Genomic DNA, 17822 nt, shown 5'->3' on the forward strand with positions numbered 1-17822 from the left:
TTTCAATCTTTGAAACGCATGAATTTCACAAGGAATAAGAACAAATCCGCAAGTCCCATGATCGGCTCAACTAAAAGGTTATAAAGTCGTTAAAAACATGGCATTTTGACACAGGATAAATCGCATCCACATTTGACCTTAGCCTACCCAGTTGAGTGACCGTGGGCCCACCGCACAGTAGCAGCGCACTGCCAGTGGGCCCCGTGACATCACGTGCGCAGTAAAAATCCGGGGCCACTTGCTCTGGCTGGCAGTCAACCCCATCGAATTTACCGTTCTACCCATCGACCAAGTTGTCAACCCGGTCACCTCGCCCCCGACCTCTGGTTACCGCCTCTTCCGTTACCGGCCACAGTCACACCCCGTCCTCCGTTTCGTTACCGCTCACCGGCACCGCCCGGTCCCCTTCCTTCATCCGTGACGTACTCGCTGACATGTGGGGCCCACTTAGAGTAGGCCCGCATGTCAGCGACCACATCACGTAAGTCGATCTCGTCGCCATCCCGATATGCTCACCCGGGGCGGCGGCTTCCTCGTCAAAGGCGGCGGCGGTTTCGTTCTCCTCCGGCGAGCCTGCTCCCCTTCGATGCTGTGAGTGCTCCGCGCGCTGCTGCTTTTCGTTTCGTGAGACAGCGGGGAAGGGAGATCTGGGGTTTGCGGGTGCTTGACTGGGTTCGGTGGGTGAGGGGGAGTTCTCGACAGCTGTTGTGAGGGTAGGTTTCGGGCTAGCTTGTTGGGTTTCCTCGCCAAGTCCGAGCTACCGCTCGTCGTCTTGGCTCCTTGCCTTGCCGCCCCTCCCCCTCCTCCTTGGGCTTCCGTCTGCAACGTTGGGGACCCGCGGCTGTCCTGTGCGGCGACTCGTTGGTGATTTGTTGTAGCTCGTCGCTCGGAACGATGAGCCTAGGGGAGAGATGAGACTGCGGCTATTCCTTCGTGGTGCGCTGTCTGGTGATCGGGATTACTGCAGAAACGCGTCCCACTTGTGTGTTTGAGGATTTTAGCACTAACAATTAGGTCGATGATGTGAGATACGCCTTGTTGTTACTTTGGGAATCAAATGAATGATCCTCAAAGAGGCGAGTTTTACACCGATGAGTGATTACTTCTGCTGTTCCTTGCAGGTTTGGTTAGGTTCTGATTTCGGATGGGAACCTCATCGGACGCAAACTTCCACCAGGAGCCCCCGCAGGGGATGCCACCTCCTCGCCACAATGGCCACACGCCAACTCTGCAGACGTCCCTCTCTCTGGCCGCCTTGTCGGATCAGGTCAGTTCGCCTCCAGACACGCAGGAGCCGTTGTCGAATTCCGATCAGGGGCACGACTCTGCTACCGAGAGTGCCAGCTCCCAGGGGACGTGGCCTGGGGAGCCGAGCAAGAGCGGTGGCCCTGCTGTAGCAGCTGCACCAATAACAACAGTGAGGATAGTGGATAAGGAGGAGGAGGTGGTCGGTAATGGTGTCTCTAAGCCGCAGGCTGTCCGTAGGATCCCGAGTGCTGGTCGGATGACTCTCAGGGAGGTTGCTCGGGACAGAATTGACCTTGTCGCGGAGAAGATGAAGGTTATGAGTGAGGAGCTCTTGGAAGAGATCAAGACTGAGCTCCGGTCGATCCTGGAGGGGGCTGGTGGTTCGCACCATATCGAGGAGTTCTTGTATCTGCAGAAACTCGTCCAGGGTAGGGTTGATTTGACACCAGCAATGCTTTCAATGGCCCACCATGTGCAGCTGGAGATCCTTGTTTCCATCAAGACTGGGATCCAGGCGTTTTTGCATCCTAGTGTTAACATACCCCAGAGTCGCCTTGCTGAAGTTTTCTTGTACAAGAGGTGCCGGAACATTGCATGCCAGAGTGCTCTCCCTGCCGAGGACTGTAGGTGCAACATTTGCACCAACAGGAATGGATTTTGCAACCTCTGTATGTGTGTGATCTGCAATAAGTTTGATTTTGAAGTCAATACTTGCCGCTGGATTGGGTGTGATGTCTGCTCCCACTGGACTCACACCGATTGTGCAATTCGTGATGGGCATATTGGGACTGGACAGAAAATTAAGAATGGCATTGGCCATGCAGAGATGCTTTTCCGGTGCCAGGCCTGCCAAAGGACATCCGAATTGTTGGGATGGGTTAGGGATGTCTTCCAACAATGTGCACCTGGTTGGGACAGGGATGCCTTGTTACGGGAACTTGACTATGTTTGTAAGATATTCCGTCTAAGTGAGGACTCAAAAGGGAGGACATTGTTCAGGAAATGTGTTGAGCTAATTGAAAGATTGAGGAGTGGTTCTGCTGAATCCATGAGTCCTAGGATGCTGCTACAGGCACTCCAAGGTATGTGTGCTTTGTTAACCCAACTTACTTGTACAAGCTTACTTGTGGTCCTGCAATTTTGTCTACTTGTATATAAGTCTATTTTCTATTTAGTAGATCATCTTATCGCACTTAGTTACATTGTGCTTCTTGTGGTGCTTGTTTGCATCTACAACTATGATTGGGATTTTGTACTTTTCTTGCTTTGTAGGTGAATGATGCAAAATAGCTACTTGTCAAATACACTGTTGAGACTTTTTTGTTATTGGTTATTTTCTACAATTTACTTTGCATGTTAAATTTCAGTTTTTTTCTTTCTTCAGGTTGGATTTAGCTGCACTTCGTGCATGTGCATGCATGATGAATTGAACAACTATTACCTTAAAGCTACCAACTTTACCTTTGTTTTCGCGTTGAGTTTTGAAAAACAAGACTGATCCCGTATAATTTTTTAGTAGTCCTGTAGTCTTGTTTCATGTTTAGCTCCACATCTTCAGAAACTCCTTTCTGTCGTGTCCTACTCAAACCCATGCTTTGATCTTTAGATGATCTATCTCGTTCTAGCCTTGCTTGCTGGGGTTTTGAATTGTCCACTTTCCAACTTGTGTTGTAGCTCAGTGTGCTTCAGGCCTTGTACACATCATTATGACAGCTGTAGGAGTTTGCAAGTTCATAGGCCTTTCTGAACATTTCTGAATACCTCAAACAATGATGCTGTCTTCCACAAAATTTTAGTAAAATCATTCTTTATAATTACTGAAAGCCGTAGCTATTCCACTAAATGAACTCTACAGGCGCATACGAAGTTACCAACAGTCACGTGTTAATACACGCACACTTTTTTGGTGTTGCTTAACATGCAGGAAGTAAGGTACAACTGGTTGGCATGATGGCGTTTACTGCCATCCAGCTCATATCATCTCCTTAGCATATTTTTTACTTATCAGAAACAACTATAACTTTTTTGGTGTTGCTTAACATGCAGGAAGTAAGGTACAACTGGTTGGCATGATGGCGTTTACTGCCATCCAGCTCATATAATCTCCTTAGCATATTTTTTACTTATCAGAAACAACTATAACTTTTAAGTCTGTTGTCTGGCTGCTCTACTGGTAATAATTCCATGGAAACCATCACACAATCTCAATATAAGATGAACTATTGTTTTTAGTTGTCACATTTATAATGACTGCCACGTGATTGTGATTGGATATCTTCATCTTTTGGTTGAATTGGTTGTCCTCCATAGTTGTTTTTCAGTCGTATTGTTTTTTTAGTCAGATTAGCTACAATTATGGGGTAAATGTTTTCCATTTGTAATTGGCATGCAATTGTGATTTTAAACCTCTTTGATAATTTATTTCATACCTGCTCATTCTGCCACTCTACCCACGATAAATAGCTCCACAATTGTACTCCAGGCTGTAATCTCCAGCTTGTGTGTTTTAGGGTAAGTTTTTGGGGGTAGAAACCTCCCTGCTTCTCTTGGTCAGTGCACCAGTTCAACTAGTTTGAATAGCTAGTTTATGCTTGCTCTACATTTAGCATTGGTCTCGGTTCCTACATAAAGTGGTTCTCGACAAATGACACTGACAGGTAAGTTGTCTCGACAGGTGCGAAGGATAAGGAAAGTTAGCCGAGCCAAGTAGGATCCGTTTAGGTAGTTGGAACTGAGGTACCTAACAAGTAAGTTGCGAGTGTTAGTTGATACAACGGTTAGGAAACATGTAAATATTCTATGCGTCTAGAAAACTAAATGGAAGGGACAAAATGCGAAGAAGGTGGAGAATACCGGCTTCAAACTATGGTACACGGGGTCCGCGAGTAGAAATGGAGTTGTCATCTTGATCGACAAGAGCCTCAAGAACGGAGTGGTGGATGTCAGGAGGCATAGAGATAGGATTATCCTTATTAAGTTGGTTGTTGGGGATTTGGTTTTGAATGTTATTAGTGCATATGCCTCTCAAGTAGGTCATAATGAGAGCGTCAAGAAGCAATTCTGGGAAGATTTAGATGACATGGTTAGTAGTGTGCCTATTAGCGAGAAGCTTTTCATAGAAAAAACTCGATCTATGGGGAAGACAGCCCATGACATTACTTTTAAAGGTCGAGTAAAGGCACTGAAGGCCGACTACCCAGGGGCATCACTGAAAACAACTTCATGGCCGCCTAAGACCACACTAAAAGTGACACATAGCGATAGGGATGAAAACGGAACGGGAAAATCCTGTTCCGTCCCGGTGCCGTATCCCGTTTTTTTCAGTCCGTTTTCGTTTTTTCCCGTTCCCGTCTATCCTGTTTTCGTTTTCGTCCGGCTGAGAAAATGTGAAAGTGAAAATGGTAGGGGTTTTCTGACCGTTTTCGTCCGTTTTCACCCCTACGCTCACTTATGTTTTTGGTTAAGACTTATCACTTATGTTTATTATATGCTCGAGTATCGAGTTAAGGTTTATGTGGTTCTTTTTTAGAGGGGTACAAAACATGACGTACATAATCCACTTACATCACACTCACGCCTAATGCACGCACACACGTGCATGTCCTAAGCATACACGTTACAGATATATTCTCGCTAAATGGGCACGTGTGTGTATACCCCTAACTACTAAGGAAAAACCCCCGATGAGGCTCGTGGGTCGATCCTAGGGATCGAACCCACGACTGGCCGTCCCTGTCAGTCTGCCACTGGGAGCGAACCAACCGAGCTACTGCTCGGTCCTAAGGCTTATATTGTTGTATCTTCGTATCTTGTATTGTTTGAGTGAAATATTGATAAAAAATGATGTCATGTGAATCGAAAAATCATATGATATTTTTTTTTTACTTTAATGCGACTTGCTGATTGGATTGGTTCATTAAACTTATTAATTCAGTGTTATCTGAAGATAATGTTAAATTTATACATGTTGATATGTCTTGATGGTTCTGTAGGTCGGTGTTTCCATTTTGTGTTTTCGAATCCCGACCGATACCGACATTTTCCCGATCGGATTGGTTCGTTTTCGACCCTCCGATTATGTCCGACCGTTTTTGTTTTTTCCCGTTTCCGCCTATCCCGTTTTCTTTTCCGTCCGGCAGAGAAAATATGAAAGTGAAAACGGTTAGAGAGTTTTAGCGAGATTTTTTTTTTTGTGAGAACCAGGGTTCGAGTCCTGGTTGGTAGCACCATAACTGGGTGACTTACCATCATGCTATCAGCACGTTCCAGAAGCTCTTCATAGGAGGATACCTTAATGGCCATGTAGGTACATCTAATGTAGGGTTTGAGGGGGTGCATGAGGGTTTTAGGTTTGGCGATAGAAACCAAGAGGGAGAGGATGTCTTGAACTTTGCTGTGGCCTACGACCTGATAATAGCTAACACTTTCTTTAGAAAAAGACAATCCCATTTAGTGACTTTTAGTAGTGGCCACCACTCTAGCCAGATTGATTTTGTCCTTGCAAGAAGAGAGGATAGACATGCTTGCTTAGACTGTAAGGTGATACTTGGAGAGTGTGTTGTCCCTCAACACAAGCTTGTGGTGGCTGACTTTAGCTTCCACATACGTGTTCGACGGGACAAGGGCTCCAAAATCGCAAGAATGAAGTGGCAGAAGCTCAAAGGAGAGGCGGCACGAAATTTTAGGAGAATGTTTTTAACGAGGGCTCTTGGAAGGAAGGAGAGAATGCAAACAACATGTGGACGAAGATGGCAACTTGCATTAGGAAGGTGGCTTTATAGGTGTTTGGGGTGACCAAGGGAAGCAGATGCGAAACTAAAGACACCTGGTGGTGGAACGAGGATACCAGTAGGAGATTTGTACGAAGAATTCATGAAGCTAAGTTCAAGAGAGATTTAAAAAGGATGAAAGGAGGCAATACGATAGACTTTGATAGTATCCCCATTGAGGTGTGGAGATATCTTGGAGACCTAATTTTTCGATCAAATAAGATGCTTGAAGAATGGAAGTACAAATCTTCAAGAATAAGGAAGATATTCAAAGCTGTACTAATTATCGTGGAGTTAAGTTAATGAGTCATGTAAGACCCTAAACCCAGATCTCTTATGCCTCATGTATCGGTCCCTGAATCAAATAACTGATACGCATAGTATAACAGTTGTAGTATCACAGTCAAACTTTGTACATATATATTAAGATTCAGAGTACAAAAGGTTTACAAACCATACAGTATATTACAAACCCAGCTGAACGGCCAACAAAACACAGCAGAAAGCAAGGACCCATAGCCACAAGCAACTAGGGTGCGGACGCGACTTCTACGACTATTCTTCATCCTCGCCTGCATCTTTGACGAAGTCGGCATCGACTTCCTCATCTGAATGACATCAAGAGTGAGTATGGAAGGTACTCATCAAGCTTTGTATTACTTCAAATGGTAGATAGATGCATAAAAGGGTAATTCAAGGATAATGCTTTACGGTTTTAGTTAACCCAAAGCAGTTTTATGTAGGTATCTAATTGTATCATCTACGATCGAGTTCAAAACAGTTTAAATAGTTTAAACCAGGTAACAAGCTATATCTGGGGGTTTTCGGTCCTGAGAGGGGCTACACTTTGCTCCGTAGTTCCTATCATTACATCTGGTGTACCACTAGTACCACACAACTCGTAGCGAATTGAGCTAGTAACATCATCACACGGACATCTAGTCCGCACACTCACTCATCAAGACACACGCACCTTAGTCTAGTCATCAGGGTTACTGCTTTCGTATGTCCATGACCGCGGACATGGCTATTCGAATAGTTTTACACTATACAGAGGTTGTACACTATACCCACGCGATATGCTCAGCCTCCAATCGTTGCAAGTGGAGGAGCGAATCATACTGAGACACTCCAATCATCTTTTCTGTCGGACTTTTCTACGAGATTTACCACCAAGTGTCAGAGGCCATGTAATGAATGCTAGCCCTTTTTTAAGCCTTTTGCCGGTTCTCGAAACATTCAAACAAAGGGACAGATGGTCATTTGACTGCTCGCTGCTCTTAGCCTCCTAGTATGATGTCCAACTTAGTCTGGTGAAAAAGTCAAGTCCTGTCCATTCAGGACGCATGGTTGAATAGGGGTGGCTAAGCATGACGGTGCAATGACTCAGTTCTTAAACGGTTGGGGCAGGTATCTTCTGTTAATGAATACCACAGAGGTAACTCAAGCCCCCAGGAGCATTCTCGTCCAGAGTACTACTCCACCTGCCCCCGTTAAAACAGTTTTCATTCATTTTTACATATCACCCTCCACATCCCACATGACATCAACCATCGTAGAATTCACAACCATTACAGAATTCACAACCATCAAGGATTCATGGTTTATGAGTTTATCATTGATAACATTAAATCTTATCTTCGAGGAGAGGTGTTTTAAAAGCGACGTCTCCGAAGAGACATATTCAATCCTAAGCATGCTAGATATCAAAACGTCGTCTGTTCTTAATATAGATAACAATAGGTAATCCTAGGGCGATATGTATTTTGGATAATAACATTTATAACATAGCAAGTGTTAATAGGATTAACTAATACATGCAGTTTTAAGGAAAACGCGATACGTAGCACATGCGATAATATGTCATGTTTTAGTTGATCATGTAGACTACTTGAAAACATAGTTCTAATATGATCAAGGAGATATGACTTGCCTTCTTCGAAGTTTTCTTCAAGGTCTTGCAGGTGGCTTTTGTGCCGGAGCTGGGCAGGCCCACTGGGTGTGACCTTTGGGTGGCTGGGTTGGTTTGGCAGGCCAGTGGTGTGCGGGCCGGGCGTGGCTTGCTTGCATGGGCTGTGCGGCGCGCGAGCAGGCGCGGAGCGTGGTGGTGAAGGGGGGAGGAAAGAATGGCCGACAACGAGCAATTTGACGAAGCCGCGCTTGTTGGAATCGCGTTCCCGACGGAGTTCCACGATGGGAAGCTCACGTCGGTGACCTAGGCACTACGGGAAACTCGGCTAGGGGCATATCGACACCGGTCCGTGGCCGGAGCAGCACCAGACGGCGGCCGGAACAGACGGCGGTGGCGCAAGAAAACTGGGCAGCACCCCCCACGCGCTGGCGTGGTCAACCTGCACGGAAAGGGGCCTAGAGCTCCTTGGACTACACGGTACGATGGTCGGACCACACACATAAGCATATGCACACCAACGGCGAGCTATGTCACAGTGGCGAAGGAAGAACCAGGCGTGAGAAGAAAGCAAGGGGATGGCTACATGCTAACTAGGAGGGTTCGTGAGGGGGTTGGTATGCTCATTGAGAGCAAGAACGGCGAGATGCTGGTTAGCGGCCAGCGGGGCGACTGTGTAGTAGCGGTGGAGTGGCTCGGCGTCCGGTGCAGGTGGCCTCCTGTCGGGCTTTTGGTCGACGGAGAGCAGAACAGGGACGGCGGCGGCTTCCTGGTGTTCCTCGGTAGCACGTGGGTGGCTCATCGGCGACGGCGAGCTGCAGTGGTGTGTAATGGCGACGACGACGGAGCTCTGGTGGCGGCGAGATGGAAAAACGGGGAAATGGGAACCGGACTACCCTATTTATAGAAGGGAAGGGAGCTACAGAGAGGCGATGGGCGCGTTGCGCTATCCCTGAGGAATAGGATGGCGGATGGTGCTATCCCTGGTGTTTATAGCGGGATACTAAGGCGTGTTGCTAATATGAAGAGAGGCAGAGATCGACTAAACCTAACATGTGAAGAGTCTGTAAAGAGGGACTTGAAAAAATGAAATATTACCAAATAACTATCCACTGATAGAAGCGTGTGAAAGTTAATAATTCACGTACCAGAACTATAATTTATATTTCAGTCTCTTTGTACTGTTATTACTTTATTTTTTACTATTACTTAGTACCTTTATTATCATTATTATTTTCTCATCATTTTTTTAATTAGATCTTGTGGGTTTCATCTCTAGCCTACCACAGCTTACTTGGGACAAAGGCTTTATTTTTGTTGTGGTGGTGGTTGACAAATGACACTGACCGAACATTTGCAATGGGGTCTGCTCAGTTATGTTAGAGTTGGTTTGCGGTTCTCTGCATGTTTACGTGATTTGGTTGCAAATAAGGTATGCCTGATGGCGAAGAGAGTAACAGTGATGCTTTTTCCATGTGGAAGTGATGCTTTTACTGAATTTATCCGTAGTTTGTCTTTTATTTGTGTTTCTGATTGCTAATTCTAAGCAACGGTTAACACTTGCTATATTTCCCAGAGCTAGATATTGATTCCCCAAAGAACTATGAGAATGAAGAGCCAGGGTGCTTGATCACTCCCCAGGAGGCCTGCAACCGAATTGCCGAGGTCGTCCAGGAGGCTGTTAGAAAGATGGAGCTCGTGGCGGAAGAGAAAATGCGAATGTACAAACGTGCCCGCCTCGCCGTGGAGGCCTGCGACCGCGAGCTGGAGGAGAAGGCCCGGCAAGTCCAGGAGCTCAAAGCCGAACGTCTGCGGAAGAAGCAGCAGGCAGAGGATCTGGAGAGCATCATGCGGCTAAAGCAGGCGGAGGCGGAGATGTTCCAGCTCAAGGCGAATGAGGCCCGGCAGGAGGCCGAGCGGCTGCGGAGCATCGCACTCGCCAAGTCGGAGAAAGCGGAGCAAGACTACGCCAGCCTGTACCTCAAGCGCCGCCTGGAGGAGGCTGAGGCGGAGAAGCAGTACCTCTTCGAGAGGATCAAGCTGCAGGAGAACCAGAGGCCGCCGCCTGGGGCTGGGGCGGGCGCGAGCAGCAGCGGTGTTGGTGTGGGCCTCGGCGCCGGCGACCCCTCACAGATGATGATGCTGTCCAAGATCCAGGACCTGCTGAAGAACGTCCGCAGCATGCCGTCCACCAAGTCGGACGGGCAGCAGTCGAAATAACAACGGCAGCAGGCATGGTCGCTCGCTCTCCTGGTTAAGCCTGGTTCGTAACGAATTGTAGATGCTGCTGTTATGTTCATTGCGACTTTGTGGTGATCCATGGTTGTTTCTGGCTTTCTGCAATGTAAATTGACTGTAGAAGCGCAGCGTCGTCGTTTTTTTTTTTTTTTGCTTATTATCAGTGGCTGCTTGTGCTGATCATCATCGTGTATCCCTGTGAGTTGTAACTAACAGCGTAGTTAATCATATATTGAACTGATTACTGTATTTGTGACTGTTTGAATGTAAGCTTGATTTCATGACAAGTTTGATGAGCATAGTTGTTGAGAAGTTTTATGGTGCCTGGGAGGGACCTCGGTTACATCCCTTGTAGGATATAAGATATGATACCGACCCACAACTTAAATTTGTTGGTACCAAGCATATTAACACATCTCAAATTTGTTGGTTTCGTGATCTGTTTGATGGAAGCTATGAGCCGCCCCCTCTCTCGGCGCATCTGCATTTGGGTTAGGACTTGGGACGGCGAAAGCATTGCGGCCGGCAACCGCCGGTGCCGTGTGCGTGCGGTATGGGCTATGGGGCACCACCAACTCCGGCGCGACGCCGGGCACGGCCGCGGCGGCGGGAGGCGCCAAGTCAGCGCACGTAGTCGATCGAGTCGTCGCGAACAAGTCAGCATGGTCATCAAGCGGGATACCAGATTGGGAGTCGAGCCAAGTCAAACCCTGGCAGCTCGGTCGCATGGACACACCCAAAGCATCACACGAATCCCGAGGAAACATAGACGGTCCTGATCTCCCTGGCCCACGGACTGGGTCCACAGAACCAGGCACGGTTCACGTGGGAGCGATGTTTCATTAACACCCGTGTAATTTTTTGCGGAATCAGACACGCTGAGTCTAAGTTAGATTCTGACATTACCGTTAGATTCTGAGTTATATTTTATATTATTAAATTATATAATTAAATTTGAATCAAATTTTGAGTTGTATTTTACATATCTAGTTTTTTTTATCGAATCATACACCTAAATTCAAATCAAATTCCAATACCTATGTTAGATTTCAAAATATATTTCATATATTAATTTTTTATCAAATATTCGAATTCAAGTCGGATTCAACTCCGTATCCCACGCGACGCAAAGCCAGCGCGCCAACCAACAATCTTCAATAAAACCCCCTCACCTTGTCCGAAATCTCTCACCATTTCGCTCGCGTCCACCATTACCGCCTCGCTCCTCGACGCCTCGCTCCGGCGACCTCGCTCACCGTCGGGAAGATGGTAAGCGAGCCTGCGCTTGTCTTCTTTAAGGCAGTTTCTCTGTTCTTTTTCTCGGATCGGGTTGTCGCAGAGGCTCCGGATCGGGGGCGAGATCTCTCTGCGTGGAGCGGGGGATCTCGCCTTTCTCGCGGACCTGCGGTCGGCGGCCCCCTCGTGTATTCGGTCCCTTCCGGGGTCTCCTTCCGTTTGGCTTGATTCGTGGGGCGGTGTGATTGCAAAGCTGCTCTCGTTCGCGGATCCGTGTGATGTGATGATCTGTTGCTTTCTTCGGATCTCGGGTAATTATCGGATCCAATCGTGCTAAGAGATGTGCCAAAGAATTGCGAGACCAGGTGGGGTGGTTTCGACGATGTGGATTGGGGGGGGGGGGGGGAGAGACAGGATCGCTAGCTGGCGGATTCAGTTTTCGCGTTGCGCTTCTGCAGGGGCATGCCAGTATGTGTATCGGTCCCAATTCCTCCTCCGTGATGGCAGCCAGTAGCAGATAGAAAGAGGCAGTCAGGTAACCAAATCTAGAGCTGGAGCATCAATTAGCAAAGATTACATGAATTAGGCGTTGAAATCGTTCGCAGAGGAATTCAGTTAGGAGTTGAAAGCTTTCGCAAATGATTTCACTAGTGAACATCAAAACCTTTGCAGCATGTCACCGAAGGAATCATTACTGATCTCCAATCTTACATTCCTACGACACATGATTGAATAAAACTCGTGCTGTCGTGAGTATGTAGAGTGGCACACATTGCAAAGTTTGGGTTTTGGTTATTTTTGCGAACCGAGATGTGATGCCACTGATTCTTTAGTTTCAAGCATTGTGGTTTCACAATTTTTGGGCATACATGGGAAGAAGGACGCACTTTTGATGATTCAAAGTAACAATCATGCAATGATTCCGAATAATATGTCCTTCAAATGATAGTTGGTGGTTGCTGAACTGCCAACATATCATTTAGGATGGAAGAGCATCTTGTGATATAGAGATAAAACTGTTTTTTGGATTAGCATTTTGCATAGTGGACCATCAATTAGTTGGGGAATAGGAATAAGTGATCTTAACTGTTTTCAGTAGGTTTATTCTTTTGATGGAGGGGACAACCCTCCAAATTCTTGGCCCATTTCTTGGACAGGACTGGAAATGACATAGAAATCAGAACATCAAACCTTTGCGTGTTCCTCTCATCTAATACTAATTGCAGTGGTAGGAAGGCCGTCTATTCTTGTGTATGCATTCTGCAAGGATGTTGCTTTATAATTTATTTTATTTAGGGAAAAATGCAAATACCCCCCTACAAGTCACTTGAAGTTGCAAATGCCCCCCTACAAGTAAAATAGTTGCGTTTACCACCCTGCAAGTCTAAACCTATTATGAAATCCCCCTTTAGGGTTCTAACTTGATGCCATGGTAATATATTTGCCATGATGTCACCTAGTGTGCTCCACGTAGGTTGCTAGCATGGAAAGGTGGGGATGGGGAAAGGACTAACAACACACTATAAAGTCCATTGAATCAAACATGTCATTGCTATTTCCTACACAAATCAGACCAAAAGAGACGTTTACTGGTCGTTACACGTAGTTAAATCCTCCCCAATCATTTCCTATCTATGCTATTAACCTATGTGGAGAACTCATGGTCACAACACAACGTATATGTTAACATGATATCAAGTGAGAACCCTTATGGGGGATTTTGCAACAGGTTTAGACTTGTGGGTGGTAAATGCAACTATAAAACTTATATGGGGGTTTTGCAACTTCAAGTGACTTGTAGGGGGGATATTTTCAATTTCCCCTGTTATTTATCTTCTTCTACCTCATCTGGCAACTGCATGAAACTTTAATAACTACTTACATGTTTACTATTTGTTTGACACTCGATGCATATAAAGTAGCTATCAGATTGATATGAATATTTTATATATACTGATTGCTGAATGGTGGCTTTTGTGTGGGCAGACTACTTCAAGGCGGCTTGCTGACAGGAAGACTGCAAAGTTCCAGAAGAACATCACCAGGAGGGGTTCGGTGCCTGAAACTACTGTGAAGAAGGGGAATGACTACCCTGTTGGACCTTTAGTGCTTGGGTTCTTCATCTTTGTCGTGATTGGATCATGTATGTCTTCCAACCTTCTCAAAATCTTTCGTCGTGTTTAATCTATTTTGCTACTACTGGTGCTGTGTTATTAGAATACAGAGTTGCACAACAAATTATCTGCCTTTTCACTATCGAAATATAATGACTATGGTTTCCCCATCAGTTTAGGTTCTAGCCTCCATGACTATAAACTGTTCTTGTTGATTCATGTTACACGTAAATTTTAAGAAGATATTTTTCTGTCAACTCCTGATTTTATACTTACTAGTGGTTTGGATGCTAATTCCACCCTAGTAAAGTGCTTGTTCTGTATGTTGGTCTTACTACTTGACTATGTTTAAATGAGTAAAATAACGCGCTGTTTTCTCGACTATGTTTTCATTTCCAATGTTAGGCTATTGCGAAATTCCAGCAAATCTTTGACTTGTTTACAAACTATTTTAGGATTTTTTTTTTTTGTTTAATTGAGCCTGTGAAGATATTGTTACTTGTTGGCAGTAATTGATGACAGAGGAGCAGCATTGTTAAAGCTGTGTAGGATTCCAAATTGCCAACTGACAAATTTAACACTGCTCATGTATTAAATCACTTGTGTATCCTAATTTTATTAACTGTTGCATGATAGTTGTGCCATTTCATGCTTATCCATATGATACCTAGAGTTCATCGACTGTTAAACATCAACTGTTTCTTAAAGCAGGAAGAGTTCTAGTCATTTTGCCACAACTTCTAACACACTTCAACTTTTGTGCCTTTGCAGCGTTGTTTCAGATAATCAGGACGGCAACTAGTGGCGGGATGGCTTAAGAACTGACCGTCTAATTCCCGAGTCCAGAGATTTTTATACATTGCATCCAATCCAGAAGAGGGTAGCAGCTGTCATATGTTGTCATAGAGTCCTGTATGCGTTGTCTGATGAGCGTTGAGTCTAAAACTAGTGTCTGAAGAACTGTAAAGCAGAATTATGTACCTTGAAAGTGTTAAATGGATAGTATAATGTGTCATTCGATCTCTTTTATAAATTAACTTTCATCGTTGAAAATATTTTGTGCGTTACTAAGTGCTGCCTTGGGCGATATGTCACTGCCAGTTTTGTTCAGCCGTTGGCTTTTGCAGGATTGAAATTTCAGCAGCTGCAACTGTGGTGCCCAACTGAATCCCTCGATGTGTCGTGTACTCACATGACTAAACGGAAGCAAGATGTTTCCTTGGGTTATTCCGAATTGTCAGGTCATGTGTTGGATAAGGAGACTTTTGTCGTTGATGATCTTGACGTAATGACATACAGAGAAGTCTTTCATAAGACAAGGACGCTTCTGTCTGAGGACTTGATGTTGAACTGTTGGACATGATCGAGATAATTTGGTGATCTCATCTGTTGTGCTATTATTTGTTGGGACCTAAAATATCACAGGACTTCTACAGGAATATGAACCTGCATAATACTCTGTAATTTCTGTTATGGATCATGCTCTCTGATCCGTCGTCCACTTCAGTCCTGCTTTGCAAACACGCTTCATTTCAGATTTGCAGATGACTCAGATACAATTAGACTGCTAAATCTGAACAATGGATTAGAACGAGCTTCTCACGTGACTTAAGGATGTAGTGTACTAGCGCCCGCACAACTTCTGAATCCTGAACCTGAATCGTGAACAATGGCCGCGCCGGCAACGAAGAAGAGGGCGGCGGTGACGTAGGAGACTTCAACGCTTAAAAATTACCGTCTTTAGCTGACGGGCAATGCAAATACATGACCGTGCTTAACTTCATGAATCATGGCCACCATCGTGCCAGTCTGAACCTGCCGGATTGCTGCTATCGCGTGCATTCTGATCAATCGTCCACTCCAGTCCTCGCGCGTCTCCCAAGGCCGGCCGGCCGGCCATCTCCCCGCCCCTACAAATGCGTGACCAGAGCGAGCTGCTCTTGAAGGAAGCGACGGCGGGTTTGTCAGTGTCCCCGCTGCCATCTTGGACGTTGGCCTCGCCGGCGGCCGCGGCATTCTCGACGGCCGTCGAGCTCTGCTGCCGCACCGTGCTCTCGCGATCCACCCTAGTGGGCCTCCGCCCTATGGTTCCCCGCCCTCACGACGACCAAGTCAGAGTGTCACTCCACCCGATCCGCGCCGCACGAACTCGATCGAACCCTCTCATGGACCTAAGGTCTGGTCGGTATTTGAAATAAGGGTGTTGCTTTTTTTAGCGCCTGTTTTTGTTTGTTTTTCTATGCAACAGTTGTGAGCATTCAACGGCTCACAGTTTTTTTCAACCTCAGATCTCAAACCTGATGCCCGTCTCTTTCTGACACCTGCCTAGCTTCTTCAACCGTGTGACACACGCCAGGTCGCTCTCCCTCCCCCTCCTCTAACCATCTCCGGTGGCAGCCCCGTCACCGGATCCGTGGCCGCCGCCCCTCCCTCGCTAACCTCTTGGGTTCGCAGTCGTCGTCGCGCCGGTCTACGCCGCGGCGTCGTCGCGGGGGCTCCTGACGTCCCTGGTGGATATCTTCATCACCGCCGGGATCCTCCTCAGCTACGTCTCCAACTACACGCTCGTCGGCCTGCCGTTGCGCCTTGGCTGGCGCGTCATGTTCGCCCTAGGCGTCGTCCCTCCGGTGCTCCTCGCGGTCGGCGTGCTCGCCATGCCGGAGTCACCCCGGTGGCTCGCCCTGCGCGGGCGTAACGACGAGGCACGCGCGGTGCTCGTGTGCACGTCCAACACGCCCGCCAAGGCCGACGACCGACTCAAGGAGATCAGCGCATACCGGTGGGGCCGGCGTGTGGAGGGAGCTGCTCGCTGGACCATCGCCGATGGTGCAGCGGATCTTCATCAATGTCCTCGCACTGTTTTCCTTCCAGCAAGCCTCCGGTATCGACGCCATCGTGCTCTACAGCCCACTGGTGTTCAAGAAGGCGGGTATTTCGTCGAACAGCGTGGCACAGGCTGCTACCATCGCCATGGGCATTGTCAAGACGTGCTCCATATGCGTGGCCATGTTCCTCTCTGACCATGTTGGCCGGCGGCCATGTTCCTCTCTGACCATGTTGGCCGGCAGCCTGCGTCGCGTCGATGCTGGCGTTCTCGATCGGCCTTGGCCCAATGGCGCCGGCGTACAGCGCGGAGATCCTGCCTCTACGGCTGCACGCGCATGGCACGAGCCTCGGCATCACGGTGAACCGGCTGACGTGCGGGATCCTGAGCATGGCGTTCATCTCACTCACCAACAGCATCACCATTGTCCGGGTGCTTCTTCTTGTACGCCAGCATGGCGGTGGCCGCGTGTGTGTTCGTTTACGTGTAGCTGACAGAGACCCAAGGGCCGAAGCTTGGAGGACATGGATGTCACTATCGCAGAAGCTCTTAACACTACAACTCTAAAATTCTCTTCAGTGTCGGTTTTAAAATCGACCGTGAGCCAGATCTGACTATCACTGTTGGTCTAGGAACCGATAATAAAGGAGTTATCACTATCGATCAAAGACTTCAGCCGATAGTGATTGTCGATACCTGATTCAATATGTTTGTGGTCGAAAAGGCAAAAAAAAAAAAAAAAAAAAGACCAGAGGCACCTAACTGACTGCTGCTCACCTACCCTCGATCAGAAGCTCGAGTACCGATCACTGCTTTCTCACTATTTTTTCACGCGAGTTCAGAACTCAAACTCACAAACTCGATAAGAAGCTCTGAGCGTGTGACCTCTCTATCTCACCTCTTATTCATTCTTGAGTACAATAGTAAAATAAATGCTTTTGATCTTTTCTATCAAACGTTTGAATGGTTATTTGCACATCTAAATAACCATAAATAAAAATATTATCAATTACAAAGTTATACATCTCGTCGAGTTCTAAAATTTTAATATAAAGTTTGTCTTCATCTAACTCCGTATAAAAAAGTTTATGTTTAATCTATGGAGTGTTCAGTAAAAAAAACATAAATTTTACATACAGAGTCTGATTTCGACGTTCGTCCTCTACTTTCGAAGCTAACGAGGAGGTGCATCTAAAAAATACATGCCTTTAGACTTGTACCTTTTTTGACCTCAAAAAAGGCTCGAAAGACCCTCGATAAGACATTTGAAGTTTTTATCAAAAATTGACCTTCTCTGATTTGCCTGAAATTTTTTAGAGATATAGTGTTACGTCTGAAAGTTAGTACTGCGCAAACATTTTACCAATCTAAGTGACCAAACTCATGATAAAAATATTTAAATTTACAGTTTTCAACTTTGTAGCCCTGTTTGTATCTTTTTCAATGATTCCTACTAGTATTTTTATACTATATCTAGGCCAAAA

General features: G+C 46.3%; 2 protein-coding genes and 1 pseudogene across 4 annotated transcripts; all 3 read left to right on the forward strand.

The window, feature by feature from the left end:
- The first annotated feature begins 428 nt into the window (after nucleotides 1-428).
- Nucleotides 429-10451, forward strand: LOC133900023 (OBERON-like protein). 3 transcript variants are annotated; one of them, XM_062341092.1, is made up of 3 exons: nucleotides 429-591; nucleotides 1122-2330; nucleotides 9503-10451. In XM_062341092.1, exons 2-3 carry the CDS (start codon nucleotides 1145-1147, stop codon nucleotides 10144-10146), a joined length of 1830 nt encoding a protein of 609 aa, XP_062197076.1. In that variant the 5' UTR covers nucleotides 429-591; nucleotides 1122-1144; the 3' UTR covers nucleotides 10147-10451. The 3 variants fall into 3 exon arrangements, with proteins under 3 accessions (XP_062197076.1, XP_062197077.1, XP_062197078.1); XM_062341093.1 differs by lacking the exon at nucleotides 429-591 and adding an exon at nucleotides 623-1023; XM_062341094.1 differs by lacking the exon at nucleotides 429-591 and adding an exon at nucleotides 623-1014.
- Nucleotides 10452-11298: 847 nt separating this feature from the next.
- Nucleotides 11299-14567, forward strand: LOC133900030 (uncharacterized). Its single transcript, XM_062341104.1, has 3 exons — nucleotides 11299-11433; nucleotides 13387-13543; nucleotides 14286-14567. The coding sequence occupies exons 1-3, from the start codon at nucleotides 11431-11433 to the stop codon at nucleotides 14330-14332; spliced, it is 207 nt and encodes a 68-aa protein (XP_062197088.1). The 5' UTR covers nucleotides 11299-11430; the 3' UTR covers nucleotides 14333-14567.
- Nucleotides 14568-15430: 863 nt separating this feature from the next.
- LOC133901008 (polyol transporter 5-like) lies at nucleotides 15431-16952 on the forward strand (annotated as a pseudogene).
- The last annotated feature ends 870 nt before the right edge of the window (nucleotides 16953-17822 follow it).

Source organism: Phragmites australis, chromosome 19 (genome assembly GCF_958298935.1).
Source record: "Phragmites australis chromosome 19, lpPhrAust1.1, whole genome shotgun sequence".
NCBI lineage: Eukaryota > Viridiplantae > Streptophyta > Magnoliopsida > Poales > Poaceae > Phragmites > Phragmites australis.